General features: G+C 53.6%; 2 protein-coding genes and 1 pseudogene across 8 annotated transcripts in view; 2 read left to right on the top strand and 1 right to left on the bottom strand.

The window, feature by feature from the left end:
- Positions 1 to 8,589, top strand: part of PHLDB1 (pleckstrin homology like domain family B member 1) — a gene marked incomplete at its 5' end in the record, with an annotated part of 39,884 nt that extends 31,295 nt beyond the window's left edge. For 4 of the 6 annotated variants that reach the window (XM_082845711.1, XM_082845712.1, XM_082845707.1 and 1 more), the window contains 4 exons: positions 853 to 969; positions 1,243 to 1,345; positions 6,097 to 6,182; positions 7,147 to 8,589. In XM_082845711.1, coding sequence (XP_082701837.1) covers positions 853 to 969; positions 1,243 to 1,345; positions 6,097 to 6,182; positions 7,147 to 7,287 — 447 coding nt within the window. In that variant the 3' untranslated portion in view covers positions 7,288 to 8,589. The other 2 variants (XM_082845709.1, XM_082845710.1) reach the window with 2 other exon arrangements.
- LOC309964907 (trehalase-like) overlaps positions 1 to 12,123 on the top strand; it is a 419,483-nt pseudogene extending 407,360 nt beyond the window's left edge. The window contains exons 3-4 of the transcript in view: positions 11,597 to 11,757; positions 11,809 to 12,123. The product of the transcript in view is annotated as a trehalase-like (transcript). The remainder of the gene's footprint in view (positions 1 to 11,596; positions 11,758 to 11,808) is intronic.
- On the bottom strand, positions 8,825 to 11,368 carry TREH (trehalase; the record flags this gene model as incomplete). Its single annotated transcript, XM_082844054.1, is given in 7 exon segments — positions 8,825 to 8,961; positions 8,964 to 8,979; positions 9,224 to 9,277; positions 9,538 to 9,650; positions 10,004 to 10,030; positions 10,033 to 10,090; positions 11,246 to 11,368. Coding segments are annotated over 7 exon segments (528 nt in total).
- Positions 12,124 to 21,038: the final 8,915 nt, after the last annotated feature.

Below are 21,038 nucleotides of genomic sequence, written 5' to 3'. Positions count from 1 at the left end.
CCCCGCATTGGCAGGCAGATTCCTAACCACTGCGCCACCAGGGAAGTCCCTGTTTCTTCTTTAAATAATTTGTAATGTTTCCTTTTCATGTCATTCTAACATTCTTCCTCGAAATAAAGAGGAGAAAAAAATTCCAGTTGACTGAGAATTCTAGTTAAGTATCAGAAATTTTGAGGTGGAACAGACCTTAGAGATTCTCTAGTTCAAAGCCCTTGTTTACATATAAGGAGACGGAGGCCCAGAGAGGGACTGTGACCCAAACAAGGCCCCACAGGAAGTTAGAGACCAGGCTTCTTTTTTTTTTGCGGTACGCGGGCCTCTCACTGTTGTGGCCTCTCCCGTTGCGGAGCACAGGCTCCGGACGCGCAGGCTCAGCGGCCACGGCTCACGGGCCTAGCCGCTCCGTGGCATGTGGGATCTTCCCGGGCCAGGGCATGAACCTGTGTCCCCTGCATCGGCAGGCGGACTCTCAACCACTGCGCCACCAGGGAAGCCCCCAAGACCAGGCTTCTTATTGGGCTTTTCTTCCAAGAGCATGTTCACATCTGGTCCTTTGCTTTGTTCCATTCAGCCCAGGAGGGAGAGGAGGGGCAGGAACAGGACAAGGACAGCTGTGTCCGGGAAACTGAGGCGTAGAGCCGTTCAGCAGTTTGCCCAGACCTGGGTGGAGTCAGCACAGGCGTGCCAGGTCCCTGCTTTGGCCAAAGCCCCATGAAACCAGAGTGACAGCCAGGAGGGTGGGGAGGGAGTGATGGCAGGCTTTCGGGGGTTCGGGACTGAAGCCAAGGGGCCCGGGCAAGGGAATGACAGGGGAAGAGAGGGGCCCCTACTGATCCTACCCTCTGCTCCCAGGCACGACCCCTGACCCGCTACCTGCCGATCCGGAAGGAGGACTTTGACCTGAAGACCCACATTGAGTCCTCAGGCCACGGTGTGGATACCTGCCTGCATGTGGTGCTCAGCAGCAAGGTACAGGCACGCATGGCCCTGGGGCACGGGGTGGGTGTCGTGGTGGGGACCCCATGTGCAGAGGCACCTCCTGGGTCCTCGGAATAGTGGCCTTAGTTCCTGCCCTAACACCAGCGGTCTCTGTCCCAGGACCAGGTGTGCTGGCCTGAAGAGATGTTGGGGACAGCCCCCCGACAAATACAGGCACAGGCGATGGCACTGACATTGCTGCTCAGGGAATAAAGGTTTAGGGGCTGCACATTTGGGTCTTTCCTCACCCCTGCATTCCACCAGGTCTGCCGTGGCTACTTGGTCAAGATGGGTGGCAAGATTAAATCATGGAAGAAGCGCTGGTTTGTCTTCGATCGACTCAAGCGCACCCTTTCCTATTATGTGGGTGAGTTCCCCCAAGACTGCCCCAGAGCCAGGACCCCTGAGCTCTGTCACCCAGGACAGCGGGTCTTCTGGAAGCTTCCAAGTGGGGTCCAGGGGCTTGGGCTGGGTCTTGTCCTCCCCTCTCTGAAAATGTACAGAGTATACCTGGTTCACCTCCATTGATATTGTTCACGCATTCATTTTTTCAGCAATATTACTGAGCATCTAATAAGTTACAGGCACTATTCTAGGCTCTGGTGATAAGCAAGGTGGCCACAGCTCTCTCTCCCTTGGAGCCTTTTGTCAGGGAGGCAGATAGTGAGCAAAGAATGATGGAAGTGCTGTAGGGGGCCCCAGATGCTGTGGGCGCGTGGAGTCCTGTGGATTCCCCCTCGGGCAAGTTCCTGCAAAGGCACCAGCACCAGCAGCTGAGCGGTGCCCGGGACGCTCAGGGCAGCCCTGAGGACAGCCCCCTGGCCCATCCTGCTCCCTCCGCCCTCTGCACCCAGCCTCCAGCTTAGTTTCCCATCCCTGCAACTCCCTCTGGACAGCTCCCACGTGGAGCGTGGGACGCTGTATCACATCCTGGTCAGGATAGCCTAGGCTGCGCCGCAGAAACGACCTGTCCTAAGATCCCAGTGGCTCAAAACCCGCGTTTCCCTACTTACTCCTGGTACGTGTCCATGTACGTCGTGGGTTGGCGGGGGCTCTGCTCTGCGTCAGCGTTCTCTTTGCTTCAGAACATGCCTTTCTAGAATGTTGCTGGCTGCAGCGGCAGAGGGTAAAGAAAAGCCTGATTGGGTTGGCACTGGCGTTAAATGCCCCAGCTGGGGTCTGTTCAGCCAGTCATCCGGCCCCACCCAACCACAAAGCTGGGAGGAGCGGTCCTGCTGGGAGCCTGGAAGGAGAGGGCCGGAGGGTTTGGTGCTGGAGTCGCTCAGGCCTGGAGCACCCTGCTTCCCCCCTGACCTGGTCCCCAACCAAGTGCCATCCCTTCCAAGAAGCCCTCCCTGGCCACCTGGGCCCTGGGAACGGGGAGGCAGAGACACGCGTGTCCCCATGTTTCCACCTAGGCTGGGAAGGGACTTTGTCAGGATTGAGAGGAACAGGCCCGGGAGGACAACTCCATCTTAGGCACGTTGAGGTTGAAGTGCCCCTGGGGCATCTAGGGTTACGAGAAAGGTCAGGGTTAGAGGCAGAGTGAAAGTTGAAGCTGTTGGAATGATAATAATAACGATAATACTAATGATAGCAGATCATACTTACTGAACACTTGTATGAGCCAGATGCCGTGCTGAGCCCTCTAAGTGCCTCATCTCATTTAATCTTCACAGTGATCTTGTGAGGTAAGCGCTGTTTTTACACTCATTTTACAGATGAGGAAAATCAGGCACAGAGAGGTTAAGTAACTTGTCCAAGGTCTCTCAGCTGCTAAGAGGCAGAGCTAAGACTGATCTTGGGCAATTAGACTTTAGAGCAGAGAAGAGGGAGAAACAGAGCTGCACTCTGGGGCAGGTCCACCCTTGTGAGGAAGGAGGCACCAGCAAAGCGAAAGGGGCAGGAGGCAGGAAGCCACATGCCAGGTGCTGGGCTGGTGCCTGGCGCGTGTGACCTTCCTTAATGTCTGTGAAACAAAAGGAGACCCAATCAGACAGGGGAGGGGGAGGGCAGGGCGGAAATGGAGAAGGAAGCCAGCCAAGGGAGCAGACATGTGCAGGCAGGGGGTGTCACCAGCGATGATGGAGGCTGCAGAAAGGCCAAGAGTGGTGTGGACCCAGAGGCCATTTGATTCGGGGTTGGGTCTTGACGAGAGGATGGTTTCCACCACGTACCGGGGTGGGAGCCAGATTGCACGTGATCCGTCAAGGGTAGGTGGGAGGTAAGGAAGCAGAGGCAGGAATGCGGCACTATTTCCAGTAAAGGAAGAGATGGGAGAGAACAGAGGCTGGAGGGAAGGCCAGGCCCAGGGGCCAGGATGGGGCTGGGTCCCTGTTCCGAGGAGGAAGTGCCGGGTGGAGGCGGGCCTGTGGCTGGATCAGGGCCCTGGGTGTGCCTGGCCTGCTCCTCGAAGCTGACATCCTCCCTGCCCTTGTCTGGACCCTCCTCCCACCTACGCCATGAAACCCCTCCATTCTACAGGGTCCAGATCAGAAGCCACCTCTGGGGAAGCCTTTACTGGTCCCGCCTCACTGGGAGCGGTTCCTGCCCTCCGCTGTTAACTCCTGTGTTATACAGGGTCCCTCTGCCATGTGGCACCAGCCCTGGGGCACAATGATGTCATGACAGATGCCACGTGCATTGTGCCAGACACGGTGCTGAACAGTCAGAGTGTGTTCTCTCACTTAACACTCGTGACTGCCAGTGACCTGTAGGCGTTCTCTTGGAGTCCTAACCATGCCCGAGTCACACAGCTAATAAGCGGCTGTGTGTCTGCTTTCCTTTCCCCCGAATTGTGGGCTCCTAAGAGAAGGGTCTCTGACTTCTTTGGATCCCCGTGCCTCGGGCTCATTTATTCAACATTGATTGAGCACCTGCCGTGTGCTAGGATATAGCAGTCAGTGTTGGAGAGCTAGACCTACGAACAGATAAAGGAGGGTTCAGATTCAGCACCGTGAGATCTGTACAGAGGACCATCCGTGCTGTAGGGGCACGGGAGAGCACAACCGTGCACGCCAGTGGTGACAATTGCAATGGGTCTTGAAGATGACATAGGAGTTTGCCAAGGGAATGGGCTGGAGACCATTCCAGTGTCGGCAGAGCGTACTGTTAGGGGACCGTGAGAAGCTCAATCTGGCCGGAGAGAACTTGCAGTTGGTGCAGGGGAGGGATGTGAGGCAAGGCCAGAGGGGCGCGTTGGCACCAGCCTGTCAGGGACCTTTGCCCAGCCAAGGAGGCAGCAACGTCCAGTGAGGCAGCAGGATTCGATTTGCTTCCGGAAACTCCCCCCTCGGCATCAGGGCCAGTGAGTTGAGGGGCAGGGGGCGGGGCAGGGGCACATTAGGAGGCTGTAGCAATGATCTGGGATCGATACCTGGGCCTGAAACAACACTGGGGGTGGGGGAAGGTGCCAGCCATCGCAGTCTGAGTTTAGTGATCTTGTGGCCTTTCCTTTGTGACTTGGGCTCAGTGCCCAGGACGTCAGTTGAGGTGCCTGCTCGGTGTCCTGCTCCAAGACGGGATGGCCCGGGCCCTGTGCTTTCTCCTGCCAGCGCCCTGTCCCTGCCACCCAAGCAGTCATCTGCTCTGCGGGTTTGCCCACCTCCTTCCTGCCACCCCTGCCTCCAGATGCTGTATGCTTCCTTCCAGTTTTTACTGTTGGAGTTAGATAGATAAATGCATTCATATAGTTCAAAACTCAAGACACATAAAAAGGTTTAAATTGAGCATTACGCCCCCTCTCACTACAGGTAACCACTTTTAAATCTCTTGTGTATCCTTCTAGAGTATCTTTAGGGGAATATAAACAAATGCAAACATGTATTCTTACCCCTTTTCTTACACAAAAGGTAGCACCCAATACATTCCTTGTTTTCCTGCTAATGTGTCTTAGAGATCTTTCTATCTCAAATATATCTATATCTAGATATTGATATCTGGGAATATTTTATAGATTTCTTTTTTTTTAATTAATTATTTTTGGCTGCATTGGGTCTTCGTTGCTGCACGCGGCTCTAGTTGCATCGAGCGGGGGCTACTCTTTCTTGCGGTGCGCGGGCTTCTCTTGTTGCGGAGCACGGGCTGTAGGCGCGTGGGCTTCAGTAGTTGTGGCTCGCAGGCTCTAGAGCGCAGGCTCAGTAGTTGTGGCGCATGGGCTTAGTTGCTCCGTGGCATGTGGGATCTTCCTGGACCAGAGACCAGGGCTCGAACCCGTGTCCCCTGCATTGGCAGGCGGATACTTTTTTTTTCTTAAATTTTTTTACTTTCATTTATTTTTTGGCTGCGTTGGGTCTTTGTTGCTGTGAGTGGGCTTTCTCTTGTGGTGAGCAGGGACTACTCTTCGTTGCAGTGCGCGGGCTTCTTATTGTGGTGGCTTGTCTCGTGGCAAAGCACGGGCTCCAGCTGCGTGGGTTTCAGTAGTTGCAGCACGTGGGCTCAGTAGTTGTGGCACACGGGCCCTAGAGTGCAGGCTCAGTAGTTGTGGCTCACGGGCTTAGTTGCTTCGTGGCATGTGGGATCTTCCCGGACCACTGTGCCGCCAGGGAAGTCCTTAGATTTATTTCTGAATCTGTATCTATATCATATTTCTCTGTCATTCTGTTAAACAGCTGGATGTATTCCATGATGTGGCACACTCTAATTTGCTTAGACATCTCCACTTGATGGATACCTGGCTTGTTTCTAATCTTTCATGACTATAGGTACTGCTACGGTGAAGCTTGTAAATTTGTTATTTTGTACATGTGTAAGATAAATTTTCGTGAAGTGTAAAAATTGGCTTGAGGGGCAAACACCTTTCTAACTTTGGTCGATGCAGCCAAACCATTCCTAAGGGTTTACCAGTTCCCACCTGTCAGATTTATTACACCACCTGTTTCTCCACAGACTTACCAAAAGTGTGCTGTGTATCTGGGGTGTATTTTTGCCGTTCCGATAGGTTAGAAGTGGTGTCTCGGTGGAGTTCTAATTTGCATTCTCCATAATTCTGAGTGAGGCTGAACACTGACCATGTCTTCCGGGCTCCCTGCTGGGCTCTGTTTTGGAGTCCTGGGAATCACTCCATTTCCCACGTGAGGACGCTCCACGTCCACGAGCCTGGCCCTTATTCCTTTGCAGACAAGCATGAGACGAAGCTGAAAGGGGTCATCTATTTCCAGGCCATCGAGGAAGTGTACTATGACCACCTGCGCAGTGCAGCCAAGGTGAGGGGCAGAGGGACAGCCCTGGGGAAGGGGTGGGCCCAGCAGGGCCCTGTGAGCAAAGGCCTCCAGCCTGCCCTCTTCAGAGGCTCGGACCCATCTCTTGTTCTCTTTCTAAACTTTCTCTTCCTCTCTCCCTCTCCCTTTCCCAGAAGAGGTTTCTCAGCTTCACTATGGTGTCTGAGGTACCCCTCCCCATATGCCTGTAACCAGAACTACTGCATATTAATGCCTCCTGTACCCTTCTCGCCCCTGACCCTTGACTCTCCCCTAAGTACCCCCCCTTCCCCCAGGCCTGAGGGGGGAGCCAGGTGGGTTGCAGAGAGCAGGAAGCCCCTGTGGGCGTGAGTACGCTTGCTTGCCTCCCAATCCTGAGATGACGGTAGGGTGTGTCCCTCCGTGGGGGTGGGCAGTGCAGAAGGGATGGCTACAAGGGGAGTAGGGGGCCCTCAGAGACTAGATCTGGTCAAGAGGATTGGTAAACAGGAGACGTTTGAGGCTGGGACCACCTGCCTTCATGCAGGTCAGCCTCCCTCCCGCCAAGCCTCAGATGCCCACTCTATCCCTGATCTTCTGCCCTTCTGGGGTCCTGGGGCCCAGCATCCCACTTGTAGCTTTTTCCATCTGTTCGTCTTTTGCTGAGAAGAGACTCTGGTCCTCACTGGAGCAGCCCTTTGAGACTGAGTCTTTCCCTTTTGTGCCTGCGGGTACCAAGGAGCAGGGCCCCCGCCTGGCAGCGTCTGTCCCTGCCAGGGTCCAAGGACTGCCCAGCTGAGAGGAGGGGACTGTCTCAGCTTGGGGCCCACCTGGTGGTGGGGATTGGGCTCTGGGCCTATTTAGGACTCAGCCTCGAGCTCCAGGGCGTCCTGGAGCCAGAGAGAGGAAGGGCAGACGGCGAGGCAGATGCAAGATGCTCCTGGCCTTTGGGGGTGGGCCCTGGCTTAGACCTTCCTCTCTCCCTCGGCAGAGCCCAAACCCGGCCCTCACCTTCTGTGTGAAGACCCACGACCGGCTGTACTACATGGTGGCCCCGTCCGCAGAGGCCATGCGCATCTGGATGGATGTCATCGTCACCGGGGCAGAGGGCTACACCCAGTTCATGAACTGACTGAATGGGCCTCGTGGACCCTCAGGCCGGCCCAGGACCCAGGCCCAACTGCCTGCTGCTCCACTCGCCCCTGGAGACAGTCACGCCCTGGGCCTCAGGCCTCACACAAGTGCTCCCAGAGGCCCTGGAGGGCGGAGCATGACTGGGGTTTTGTACAAGAAGTGACTTTGTAATGTTCTGTAAGGAGCTCGTCCTGTGAGTTTCTGAGCACCGGCCCCCTAAAGAACCAGCCAGGAGATAAAAGTTGGGGAGGGGGCTTTGCTGCCTCCTGGGAGCCCAGAACTTGCAATAACCCTTCAGGGTCCTGGCCCAGGCGCAGCCAGGCTGAGGAGCTGCCACAGAGGGGCCCCTCCGCTCTGACCTGGCACCTGTGCTCCCCAGCCTGTGTTCTCTTTTGTAAAGGACTAATTATGGTACCAGAAGCTGCCAAAGATCCCCTCTTGCCTCAGCCCCCTTTGCAGGGGCCTTGGGGGCTGAGCAGAGCCGCATTCAGAGTGGGTAACAGCTCAGGCGGTGTACTTCTCAAACCCCGCTCTACCCCGTTGTTGTCCTGCGTTTATATTTTTTATTACTTTGCTGAAGGGCCAGAGACCGGAAGTGTCATCCTTGAGGTCCCAGCTCTATCACCTTTTTACAGACCCATCACCATGGTCACCACAGTGACGGCTTCATCGCCACGGTTACATACTAATTGCCGTGGCTCCGTGGCTCAGCCCACTGCTTCGGCGGTGGGCCCGTCTGAGGGTATGTGCCATGTTCTCTCCAGCCCAGGCCCTTGGGCATCTCCTGCTGGGGGGAAGGGACTGAACACCTTCTCCCTGCCCCCTGCCTGCGTCTCCAGGCCCTGATACACAGCCTGCTGGCTCCCCTGTCCAGCCCTCCCCCTTCCACTCGTGCCTTGCTGAGAGCCAGAAGGGGTGAAGCTGGGAACTATAGACCAGAGGAGGAGCCATTGGATGGGAGAAGAAGCTAGAAGGCTGTCTTTGGGGTTCTGTTATAGGGCTGAGTTTCTGACACAGGGTTGTTCAGATTCTCCCTGATGGAAGTCCTGAGCAGGAGAGGAAGCAGCAGAGGGGGGTGCCCTGAGGTCTGGTTGCCCTCCCTGCAGCCTCAGAAGGGGGATGAAATGGAGAGCAGAGGACCAGGCCTCCAGCTGTCTGTGCTCAGCCCTTTCCGCCTTAACACTAAGCCCACCTCCCTGTCCCCCTTCCCAGCCTTGGGCCATGGTTGCTGGGTCCAGGCTGGATGTTTTTCAGTATTTGTAAGCATCTCAGCAGAACAATAAAGCATTTGGACTATGTCTTTGGGAGGCCTGGTGGTGGGGGACATGGGGTTGGGATACGTGGGTTAGGAAAGCTAGGTCTCTCCACAATGCAGCATTTCCACCTTATTAGATGTTCCAGGGCCCAACCGTGACCTCCAGGTCCCTACCCTGCCTCCACTCCACTGTGACCAAGGACCAGCCTGGGGGTGGGGGGTGGGCTCTCCAGGGGTAAAGGATCGAGAGGCAGGAGAACACAGGGACTCATGTGGAGGTTTAATTGGCAGGAGCTGGAGCCAGGTGAGGAGTGAAGGCCCGTCCCTGAGGCAGGAGGCTAAGCAGAAGGGCAGCTGCAAGGCAGTGGGGCTCCAGGAAAGCTGTGTGGGTCCCCGAGCTCAGCCGGTCACCATAGTGGTCCAGCCAAACCCCTCCTGGAGAGAGGTAAGGTCAGTGGGGCAAGATCTCTGGGGAAGGCCCCCAAGTCCTTTTATGGGGTATATGGGTCCCCACCTAGAGGTTCTGGCCCTGCATAGCCCCAGGGGTACCAGGGAGCACCAGTCAGGCCCTTCCCTGGGACCCACCTCCATGGAAAAAACAGGTCCGGAGAGGGGAGGTCATGGTCAGTTGCAGGGACGGCAGAGCCCCAAAGGTCCCTGGAGGCTGTGGCCCACTCACCTGAACTTCACACTCCCCTCCACCACCTGGTTGTCCACCGTTGCTGACATCATACTGGGGACAAGAGGACGGGCTCTAAGGTCAGGCCCTACCCCAGCCCCGCAACGCCAGGTCTCTAGGGAAGCCAGAAATGGGAGCCCCTTAGGGAGAAGCTGCTCTGGCCAGCAGCTCTGACCCCTGCAGTGCCCAAGAATGGCCACCAGGTGCCGCCACTGTCCCCAGCTGTGTGGGCCTGGGCTTTGCACAGCCTGACCATTCCTCCATCTCACCGTGGGGAGGAGGACCTCGAGGGACTGGGCTCAGGGGCAGCTCACCTTCTCATACATGGCTGACTTTTTGGAGTAGATGTCACAGTTGGTTCGGATGCAATTCTGGGCCAGCTGGAAAGCTACTTCCTGGGCTCTGGCTGAAGGAGACTTGGCCAGACCTGGACCCCACCCCAGGTAGGACCCTGAATCTCCAGAGCCCCCATCCCAGGGGGAGCAGAGGCCTGAGCCTTATTCTCCTCAAGGAGGGAAAGAGGCCCCGGGCGCTAAGACCTCCCTCCTGGAGCCGGGGGCCAACCTGCTCCCATCCAGGCCTGGGTGTGGAGAGAGGAGGGCCGATTACCCTGACAAGTGGAGGTAGGTGTAAGTGTTTGCTGAGTGAGAGGCGGAGAGAGCAGAGGAGCCAGAGAAGGGCCTCTGCCTCATTTGTTCACGCCTCCCCAGAACCAGGCAGGCGGACCCTCTACCTCCGTGGGCTGAGGCCCTGGGAGAGGCCCCATCCCTGCCTCCTCACCTCTGTTGAGCAGGTCCTGCAGGGGGCCCAGGCATTGGAGAAGTCCCACTGCTGGCCTGTCTTCTGGTAGGCGAGGATCTGGCTGTCCTAGAAGGTTCCAGACGTTACCATGAGTGTAGGTGGGGGCTGGACAGGGAACCAAGAGGCTGGGCCCTCCCGAAGCCAGATGTCCCCTTTGGGGGCCTTCTCTCCTTGGCTCACAGCTGCCCCCTGGTGGCAGAAGTGGGACCCTCAGGCTAAGGCCCTGGGCGGAGTGGGGTGTGGCTGCCGCTTGCCAGAGGTCACAGGTCAGAGTCAGGGAGTGACAGGTGGCCCTGCCCCCAGTGTAGCAGCCTGCCCTGCTGCCCCCTCGCCTCCAGGTATTTCACAGCCTTGTCCACATTGCCCGGGTCACGGCCCCGAGAGGAGTGTGGTAAATGGGGTGAACTTCCAGATCTTCTACGCTGAAGGCCATACTTGACCAGCCACCTTCCTCCTTGTCTCACAGGCCAGCCTTCAGCGCGGCCTAGCTTGGTTTCTGCAAATTTTAGTACCTCACAGCTTGGGAGTCATTCTCCCAGGGGGCACTGGGTTTAGGAGTAACCAGAACCCCTACTCGGGCCCTACAGGACTCTCTAGAAAGAACTGAGGGGGAGGTCGGAAACATCTACTTCTAACTCCTCACCTTCTGCCCTCCCCAGCCTCCCCCAGGCAAACCGAGCCTGTCCTCCACCCCCAGGCTGCCCCGTCCTGCCCTTTACACCACATGGTGACTGTTCACTCCCCTGCGGGACTCCCTGGTCCCTGAGCTCCTCTGGTGAGGCCTCTGCTCAGGAATGATAATTGCTGCTGCTGATCCTGGCCCAGCCCTGTGCTCAGCACACTATCGCGCACTTTCTCTCCTTTGTCTGAGGCTCAGAGAGGGCAGCAGTTTGCCCCTAGCTGCACAGCACCTGTCCTCCAGCCTGACCCCAGGGCCCTGGCACCCACTGGCACAGGACAGTGCTCCAGGGTCGTGTGCCAGCTTGGCCCACTTCCTCATCAGCCCCTCACCCAGTGGGAGCACACCCGAGCCCCTTCCGCTCCTCCCCGCCAAATCCCTGACGGGCTGACTCTCTCCCACTAAAGCCACCTCACGGGTGTAGAACTGGGAAAGGATGGACAGAGAAAACACCTGATGTGGACACAGCAAGCCCCACTCTGGTCCTACCGTGCTCTCCCTTGGCCATGTCCGTCCACATCCGCCTCACTGGGAAAAGGTACTGGGGTTTCATCCACACCTGGGCCAGAATTGGGGGGCCCTGATCCTCTGGGCCTGGCTTCACAGTGGCAGCCAAGAGCCGGGGGGCACTGGGCTGAGCGGTCCAGGCTCCTGCACACCGTCATGCTCTTGCTGGGATGCCAGAGGCCAGCATGTGCGGACCAGCAGACCAGACTCCCCACGGCCCAGACCTTGACCGAGGCCACACGGCTGAGCAGCCCCAGAGCCAGAACCCAAGCCCGGGTTGCCTGGCTAGAAAGCCCACGGCTGCCAGGGCCTCCAGCTTCCCAGCCTCCTCCAGCCCCCACTCCACGTGGGTCCCAGGCTCCCTGTGCCCTCTCCCCTGACTCCAGGTGAGGCCAGAGGTCCTCAGCCACCCTGAGCATTTCTCTCTGATCTACTCAAGACACCCCTTCGTTGTGCCCGGTGGGCGCTTTGTTGAGTTCTACTACTGGGGAGCAGCCGGGGGCTTCGGGGCAGGGAGCAGGGCATGCGCGGGGGGAGCCTGGGGCCCGCGGGGCGTCCTGCGTGGGGTGGTGTGATGCCTGAGCTGTCCTTCTCCCAGGGACTCCTACTGGCTGATGGAGGGTCTGTTCCTCTCTGAGATGCCCCAGATGCTGAAGGGTATGCTGCAGAACCACCTTCCTACGGTGGGCACCCCTCCCCGTGCTGCCCTGCATCCCCGTTCCTGAGACCTCCCAGGACGGGGCTTGGGAAGGGTGCCTGCGGGGGAGGTGGTGCTTGGCTCCACCCCGGGGACAACATTGAGACCCTGGCCTTGGCGTTGGACTTTTGGACTAAGAACAGGAACATCTCTGTGAGCTCCAGGGGAAAGAGCTACGTCCTGCATCGATATATCCTTTACAGGGGACCCAGGTGAGGGCGTGCCCGGCCAGCCTCTCAGTCTCTTGTGTGTTTGCTCTGATCGGGAGTGTCAGGACTCCCCTGGGCAGGAGGGTCCCACCTCTCAGTTAGTGATCTGATAGCTCTGGGCAGTCCAGCGCTGTGGGCCCCAGGGCAGCTGAGCCAGCATGGCTCCGCCTCCTGCTTGGTCACGGCAGGCCTAGAGCCTCTCAGTGCCAGGCCCCCTCTCGTCCTCTTGCCAAGAGTGCCAGTGATGTAGCCCTTCTCAGATGGTGATCCTGGGGGCATGGGGGCCTGTGTTCCCAGGAAAGGGGTGCCAATCTGTGCTCCGGGGGCTGTGTCATATCGGCCAGGGTGCCCCGTCATGCACCTGCCTCTCCTACTGGTCCAGGCCCTGTTTTGGGCCATCCCTGGGGCAGGAGACACCCCAGAGGGCCAAGGGAACAGGCAGGACACCACTGAGGTTGGGGATGGGGGCTGCTATGAGGGGAGATGTGGGGAGCTCTGTCCCGGCAGCAGGAGAGGAGGGGCCCGCAGCGGGAGGGCAGACCCTGTAGCACTTGCTCCTTTGCAGCTTGGCCACCAGCCTGCGCACCACAGCACTGTCACTTCCAGGCAGGCCCAGCTCCCTGGCCAGGCCTGGAGCAAAGACAAGAGAGCCTCAAGTCCCCTCCCGCCACCCTGCTCAAACCACAGCCACCTGGAGATCAAAAACACCTCTTTTTTAAAATCCTCAGTTGCCTGAAAGATGTACATGGCTGGGCCTGGGGCTGAGACTCGAGGGCTGCCTGCACACACATGGTGGGGGGACTTCTGAGCACCCACTTTCAGACTTTGCACATTTCTGCACATGACAGCAGTTTTTGCAGAAAGGGTGTAGAGGATGCATCTGGGCCAGGCACCAGCCTGCGGCAGCTACCTGTAGCCACGTCTGCCCACCCAGGATGCCCAACCTCTTGTTCTCACCTCACCCACTGTGGTGGCTTCCTCTCCCCGTGAGAACATAGGTTTCCACCACACCCAGGAAACTGGGCATCTCCCTGCCCGGCCAGGAGTTCCAGGGCCACAGCCCAGGATCAGCAAAAGTCACAGGCTCCCAGGTGACCTCAACTCAAATCACACACCCTTTCTCCCATCCAGACCCTGTAATTAATGGCGTTAGCAATGTTTGTAAATCTCCATGAGAGAGGATTTCAATCAGAATTGGGTCCCAGGAGCCCCTGATGGAGGCCATTAGAGGCCGTGGGCTCCTGGGCAGCGCCCCCTGCCATTCCAGGTAATCTGTCTATCAATTGAAGGCTTTGCAGGCTGTTAGGGGTTGCAAACTCAAATTCCAGGACGCAATTGTGGGACGTAGTTGAGAATAAGGAAACTAACCATGCAAGGGGGAAGATGCTTGGTGGGATCTGGGGTGACCGGGAAGCACATTCTTGTGTAACTGGGGTCTCCGCTGCAGAAGCTGGCTGATGTAAGGGAATGTGGGGTCCTTGTTTGCTAGATCTTCCAACTTTTCAACGTAGGCAGAGATCCATATTTTTACGTGAAGTATCCTAATTGTTAAGTGTCTCAATGTCCCAAATTCTGAATGTACATCTAGGAGTGATGCCTGTGTATGAGTGGGGAGTGGGGAGGAGGAGACCTGACCCCACTGCAGAGCCCCCTTCTCCCCACAGTGTCCAGCGCCCCACCCTTGAATGAGCCCTCAGCCTGGGTGCTGACTCCTAGTCACGTGGTGCCCTTTACAGTGAGATACTCTGTACATATTGAGATCCTTAATATGTAAAGATCTCTTACAAATCAAAAAGGAAAAATCATATTGTCATGCTTGGGAAAACTCTACAGGCTAACTATGGATGGTCGATAAATATAATGCTCTGTTCGTTCTTTTTCTGGATCTGGATTGGGCCTCAGCCCACAAGGACACAGCTCCCCCTGCCTCAGGGTGTCTGTGCCCCGACTTTCTTAGATGTTCTCACCCAAGTCTCACCACTTAGCTTGTCTGCCTAGTCTTTCTTAGCACATTTACAAGCAGATGTGTCACTGGTGGGAAAAGTATTCAATAATACTTTAAAATATTTATTCAGCTTTGGTTTCGTGGTGAAGCTGTGAAATCAACTCTGTGGGGGAAGGACTGAGAGGGGGACCCCGAGAGGCAGCCCAGCCTTCTCTTAGTCCTCAGTAAGTCAGCTCTAGCCCGCACTTAAACCCTCGGTAAAAGACCTGCTGGACCCCCTATCCTTAGAAGGTAGCTGGCGGGGATGGGGCTGAGTGGGAGGAGGAGGGGTCTCCTTGCCTTGACCCAAATTATTTCTTTGAGGAAGAACTACTGGTTTCCTTCTCAGCGTCTGTTCTCAGGGTAGCAATGTGACCAGCTTTTTTATTTTTAATTTTTATTTATTTATTTATTTATTTTGCAGTACCCGGGCCTCTCACTGTTGTGGCCTCTCCCGTTGCGGAGCACAGGCTCCGGACGCGCAGGCTCAGCGGCCATGGCTCACGGGCCCAGCCGCTCCGCGGCATGTGGGATCTTCCCGGACCGGGGCACGAACCCGTGTCCCCTGCATCGGCAGGCGGACTCTCAACCGCTGCGCCACCAGGGAAGCCCATGACCAGCTTTTCTAAAAGGTTGATTTTCCAGGCTCCCCTGCAGTCAGGGTTAGCTGGGGACCCAGTTCTGACACTATAAGTGAAAGCCACTGGAAGAGGCTCCTGGGAAAACTCCTTAGGAGGGGGAGGACTCAGCGGCTTTGCCCTTGGCCCTTTGCCCTTCCCCCTCCTTCTTGCCTTGCGCACAGATGAAGTGCTTGGATCTGCAGAAACCACCTTGCAACCACAAAGCAATGAACCCAAGGCTGAAAACCACAGGCTTAAGATGGCAGAGCAGAAAGAGAGACTGGCCCCTCGATGGTACCGTGAGTCACACAGCCCTGGGCTCCCCTTTTATGACAAAAACAAACCCCTTAGTTGTTTAAGCCACTGGTGTTCAGATTTCTGTCCCTTTTGGGTGAATGGAGTCTCTGGCAGGTCTTTCTTCTGAGGCCCTCTGGTCAGTACCTTTTCCTTCATTCCCAGCAGTGTCCTAATGTCCCAGCAATGTTGCAGTGATCCTGGCCTCACCTCAGTCCGGCTCTGGGTGTCAGAGGCAGATCGACCCATCTATCTGGATCAGGTGCCTGGCCCACCTTCCTCACAGCTTTGGAAACCAACTCCAGAGCCCCAGAGTCCCCATCAGCACTTGTGTCAACAGCTCCTGGCATCCTCACGGGCAGTGAAGCCAGGATGGTGAGTGACTGTAGATGGAAGGTGACATTTGCAGCTCCTGGGGTGCTGGTGATGTTCTGTTGCATGATCCATTACAAGGTGTTTGCTCTACAATGATCTGTTCAACTGTCATACATATTTTATGGACGTTCCTGTGTTGCACCCTCGTTCATTATAAAATCATCTGAAGTTTCCGGAGTCCATCAGCCTGCTTGGTTTGGCTCATTTGGACAGGAGGGGAGGCCAGACGGCCGCAGCAGCCTGACGAGCCAGAGCATGATGGCACCTGCGACGGGCAGGGCAGGGGGGGCAGGCCCCGTGCCGTCCGTGGAATCTAACACGAGCCATTCATTCTCTTAGAATAGCTGCACACCTGCAGATCAGCAGTTTCTATGGTGGTGAGAAGTTAAAAAAACAAATGAAAGGGCAGGCAAGGAGCACGCTCTCCTCTAACATGCTGCACTGAGTCGCCTGCACTGTCTGTCACGGCCCACACACCTTCCTCAGTCAGTACTGCTCATACGTGTGGGGCCTCGGGGCTCGGGCCCGAGCACCGAGCCTGTGACTTGCAGCCCCGCTCAGCTCCCAGGCCCGTGGGTCCATGCCTGCCTCTGAGGGGCAGTCTCGGCCGTACACGGTCTCCACGAGTACAGGCAAGTCAGGCGATCACTTTGAGCCCCAGTGTCCTCACTTGTGAAGTTGGGGCTATTATCTCTCCTGGAGGCTTGTTGTAAGAAATTAGACGTGGCGTGTTTCAAGGTACACAGAGAGTCAGCTAAGGGCAGCGGCTGCTTTGCTAGTGGGTAGAGACGCGCTGGTTGAGTCCATTCCAGCAGCTGAGGGGCTGGAGCAGGATGGTTCCCTCCGCCTCACGCCACTTGGATGACAGCGTCCCCGAGGTCTTGGTTAAGGTACCGTCAGGCCTCCCTGGGAGGACCTCCTTGTCAGCCACTCACCACGAGGCTGTCCTTCCAGACCCTCCTGCTCTGAGATTTGTGTCTTGTGTGACACAAATCTGCAGCTGGAGGGAGGGTAGCAGATGCCCAGCTGAGCCTTATTCCAAGAATAACTGGTGGTCTGACCAGCAAAGACCGGCCTCCAGGCAACAGAAGAGGACTGTCCTAGGGGCCTCGCCACAGTCTGGGTGGAGTGAAGCGGGGCGAGAGAGGCTGCTGAGAGCCAACCACCCACAGCGGCCTGCAGCTCAGCACGGGGCACTGGAGACTCGGGACTGGAAAGCTTCCAGATTCCCTACAGAAGGCCGCCTGCAACACCCACAGTCCAGGTGCATGCCTTGTTAATAGCTCCATTCCTCAGACCATCTCTCTGTCCCTCCACTCCTGGGGTTTTCTGCAAGAAGGACGTGGTTTGGTCAGCCTGGAGAGGATGGGCCTGGAAGGATCTTCTGACGTCGAAGGTTCCAGGCTCTACCAAAGAAGACATACAGATGGCCAGTAGGCACATGAAAAGATGCTCAACATCATTAATTATTAGAGAAATGCAAATCAAAACTACAGTGAGGTACCACCTCACACCGGTCAGAATGGCCGGTCAAAAAGTCTACAAATAACAAATGCTGGAGAGGGTGTGGAGAAAGGGGAACCCTCCTGCACTGTTGGTGGCAATGTAAGTGGGTGCAACCACTATGGAAGACAGTATGGAGGTTCCTCAGAAAACTAAAAATAGAATTACCATATGACCCAGCAATCCCACCCACTCCTGGGCATCTCAGACAAAACTATAATTCAAAAAGATACATGCACTCCTATATTCATAGCAGCACTATTCACAATAGCCAAAACAAGGAAACAAGCTAAATGTTCATTGGCAGATGAATGGATAAAGAAGATGTGGTACGTATATATACAATGGAATACTACTCAGCCATAAAAAAGAACAAAATAATGCCATTTGTAGCAACATGCATGCAACTAGAGATTATCATACTAAGTGAAGAAAGTCAGAGAAAGACAAATACCAGATGATATCACTTATATGTGGAATCTAAAATATGGAACAAAGGAAACTCTACAAAACAGAAACAGACTCATAGACGTAGAGATCGGACTTGTGGTTACCAAGGGGGAGGGAGGGAGGGAGAGGGATGAACTGGGAATTTGGGGTTGGTAGATGCAAACTATCACATTTAGCATGGGTAAACAACAAGGTCCTACTGTACAGCACAGGGAACTATATCCAATCTCCTGGGATAAACCATAATGGAAAAGAATATTTAAAAAAGAATGCATATAAGTCTATAAGTCACTTTGCAACACAGCAGAGATTGGCACAGCATTGTAAATCAACTATACTTCAATTAAAAAAGAAAGTTCTAGGCTCTGCTCCACACTTGGCAAATCAGTGGAGGCTGCTCTGGACACGAGGAGGGAGGAGCCTATTCTTAGGGTTGAGTCTCCGAAGAGGGGGTGGGGCTGCGTCACGACTCCTCCTTAGCAGGCGTTCCCGGAACCTAGTCCTTCAGATTACGGGAAACTCAAAGCGTGTTGAAAAGCTTAGAGTGTAATGGTAAGAAGCATGCCTATGCCTACGACCTGACTTTGTCCTATTTTCTTCAGATTTTGTTTTTAGTACTGAAACATAACAGGTCCCCGCTTGTATTCCTGACCCTCAGAGGCGTAGCTGCTCTCCTGAATTTGCAGTTTCCTACTCTCACGTGCGCCTTCATACTTTTGCTGTATATATCTACAAACTACGTGTAGTATTGCTTTGCATGCTCTTTTTTATTGTGGTAAAACACACATAACATAAAATTTCCCATTTAACGTTTTCACCATTTTTTATTGTACTGTTCAGGGGCACTGAGTACATTCACCTTGTTGCGTAACCATCACCACTGCCAATCTCTAGAAACGTTTAATCTTCCAAAACTGAAACTCTGTGCTCATTAGTCAATAACTTCCCTAGTCCATCCTACCCCACAACTCCTGGAAACCACCACTGTACTTTCTATCTCTCTGAATTTATGGTTCTTTGTGTAAATAGAGTCATAGAATATTTGTCCTTTTGTGTCTGATTTATCTCACTTAGCATAGTATCTTCAAGGTTCCTTGAATTGATTTAACAACATATTTCCTCAATGTTGTTGTCAGAATTTCTTTCCTTTTAAAGGCTGAATAATATTCCATTGCATATGTATGCCATGTTTCCCTTATTCATTCATCCATTGATGGACATTTGGGTTCTTTCCACCTTTTGGCTTTTGTGAATGATGCTGCAGTGAACGTGGGTGTGTAAGTATCCGTTCAAGTATGTGCTTTCAGTTCTTTTGGGGATGTACACAAAAGTGGAATTGCTGGATCATATGGTGCATATGGGAATTCTATGTTTAATTGTTTCAGGAACCCCTGTACTGCTCTGAATGTTTTAAAATCTTATGTACTGTATATGGGGAGTATTTGTATTGTATCATTTGGCAATTTGATGCTTTTTTTTTTTTTTTGGTGCTAGTATGTTTCTGAGATTCCACCTTGTTAGTACATAGATCTAATCTGAGAATCTGTATCTTTTAACTTACAAGTTTAAGTGTTATCATTATTTGAACCTATTTTTACCATCTTATTCTGTGCTCCTTAATTTCCTCATGGTTTTTTCTTTTTACTTTTTCTTTTGTTTCCTATATTTCCCTTGTTTCCTATATTTATCAAATTTAGTGAGCCTCTTTTATTTATTTATTTATTTAGCCATGCTGCGTGACATGTGGGATCTCAGTTCCCCGACCAGGGATTGAACCCATGCCCCCTGCAGTGGAAGCACGGAGTCTTAAGCACTGGACCACCAGGGAAGTCCGAGCCTCTTCTATTACTTTTTCTACTTGTATTCATTCCTTCCTTCATTCATTTGTTTTCTTGTAAATTATAGATTTCATTCCTATTCTTAAGGGCTTCTCTCCCCTTCTTTTCACATGTACACCAACTCTAAAATTAATCAGAAATGTGATTATCCCCTGACGGAGGCAGGGCCTTTGGAATACTTTAACTCCGATTACCTCCACCTTCCATAATCCCATCCAGCATTGCGGGTCTGCCTTAGTTTCTACACCTCCAATTCATCACCATCACTGTTGCAGTTTTCCTCAGTTGGTGCTTATATCCATTTACCCACAGGTTTCCAGTGTGTTTGCTCTTCATTGCTTTTTTTTAAAAATTGAAGTATAAAAAAAAAAAAATTGAAGTATAGTTAATTTATAATGTTGTGTTAGTTTCAAGTGTACACCAGAGTGATTCAGATACACACACACACACACACACACACACATCTCACACCTTCTGAGTTCAATTTCCTTTCTCTTAAAATAGATGTGTTAACAGCTCTAACGCCAGTGATGTTATGGTGAACTCTTTTCAGTTTTCATCTGAAATGGTCTTTATTTCGCTTTCACTTGTTGTGTTGGATGTCAGCAAAGGTGGCCACCAACAGTTCTGTCCGTCCCTGTGAGGCACATGTCACTCCTCCCATAGAGATGGAGTTTATTTTCCCTTCCCTTAAATGTGGGCTGGCCTCGTGACTTGCTTTGATCTGTAGAATGTGGAAGTGACCCTGTGCCAGGTCCAGCCTTAGTTAGGTCTTAAGAAGCCTGACTGATTCCACTTTCACCCGGTTGGGTCCAGCCACCACGAAACTAAGTTCAGTTGCCCACTGGACAGAGGAAGAGGGGGCCTGGAGGATGAAAGACGACCAAGGGCAAGAGAGGCCCACCAGCCACCTGCCATTCCCGTCCTTTCTGCTGAGGATCACGCATGTGAGTGAAGCTACCTTGTTTCCTCCAGTCCCAGATGAGCCATCCCAGCCAACACCACACAGAACGTAAATGAGCCGTCCCCACTCAGCCCCGCCTAATTACAGAACTGTGAGCAAATATACGGTGGTGGTTGCTTTAAGCCACTACATTTTGGAGAGGTTTGTTATGCAGCAATAGGTAACTGGAGCCCTCCTGAGTGGTATTTTAGGGGCATTTGAACTCTAGGGTGAGTTAGTTTTTTGTCAGCACTTGGAATGTAGAATGCCTCTAACTTCTTTCTTCTGTGGCCGCTGGTGAGAAGTCAGCTACGAATTGTTTTCCTTTGTAGGTAATCTGTCAGGTAACTTTTAAGATAATCTGTTTGTCTTTACTGTTCTGCAGTTTCTCTAAAACATATCTGGTATAGGTTCCTTTTTCTCTTTCCTGCTCAGAAATTGTGCTGTTACTACTTCTGCCTTCTCCTCCTTTTTACTCCTACAAATATTTTTTGAGTGCCTCTTATGTGCTAAATACTATTCTAAGGGTCGGGGACTAAACAGTGAACAAAAAAGAGACTCTATCCTCACGGGGAGGCTCTGTCCCCCTTTTAAGTGAGGGGCAGAGCGTGAGAATGAAGCTAGCATACAGAAAAGCAGAGATGAGCTTTGGGAAAAGCAGATCCTGAATGCGTGGCTGAAACCTGCATCATGCCCCACCTGAAAGCAACCCTACTCATTATATTTTCAGTAATGTTAGCAATGATTGCTCCTTGTTTCTTAAGATGGTTTTAAATGGATTTTTATGTCATTTACAAGTGAAATGGTACCAGCTGATATGTATCCCAGCCCAGCCTGACATAGATGTCTGTGAAACTTTACATTCATACCTTCATTTAGTTTATTTTAAAATTAATTCATTTAATTTTTTGTTTC

Source organism: Leucopleurus acutus, assembly GCF_964270905.1.
Source record: "Leucopleurus acutus genome assembly, chromosome: 8".
NCBI classification, from domain to species: domain Eukaryota; kingdom Metazoa; phylum Chordata; class Mammalia; order Artiodactyla; family Delphinidae; genus Leucopleurus; species Leucopleurus acutus.
Note: the sequence above shows the minus strand (reverse complement) of the source record. Positions and strands in the feature narration are given on the sequence as shown.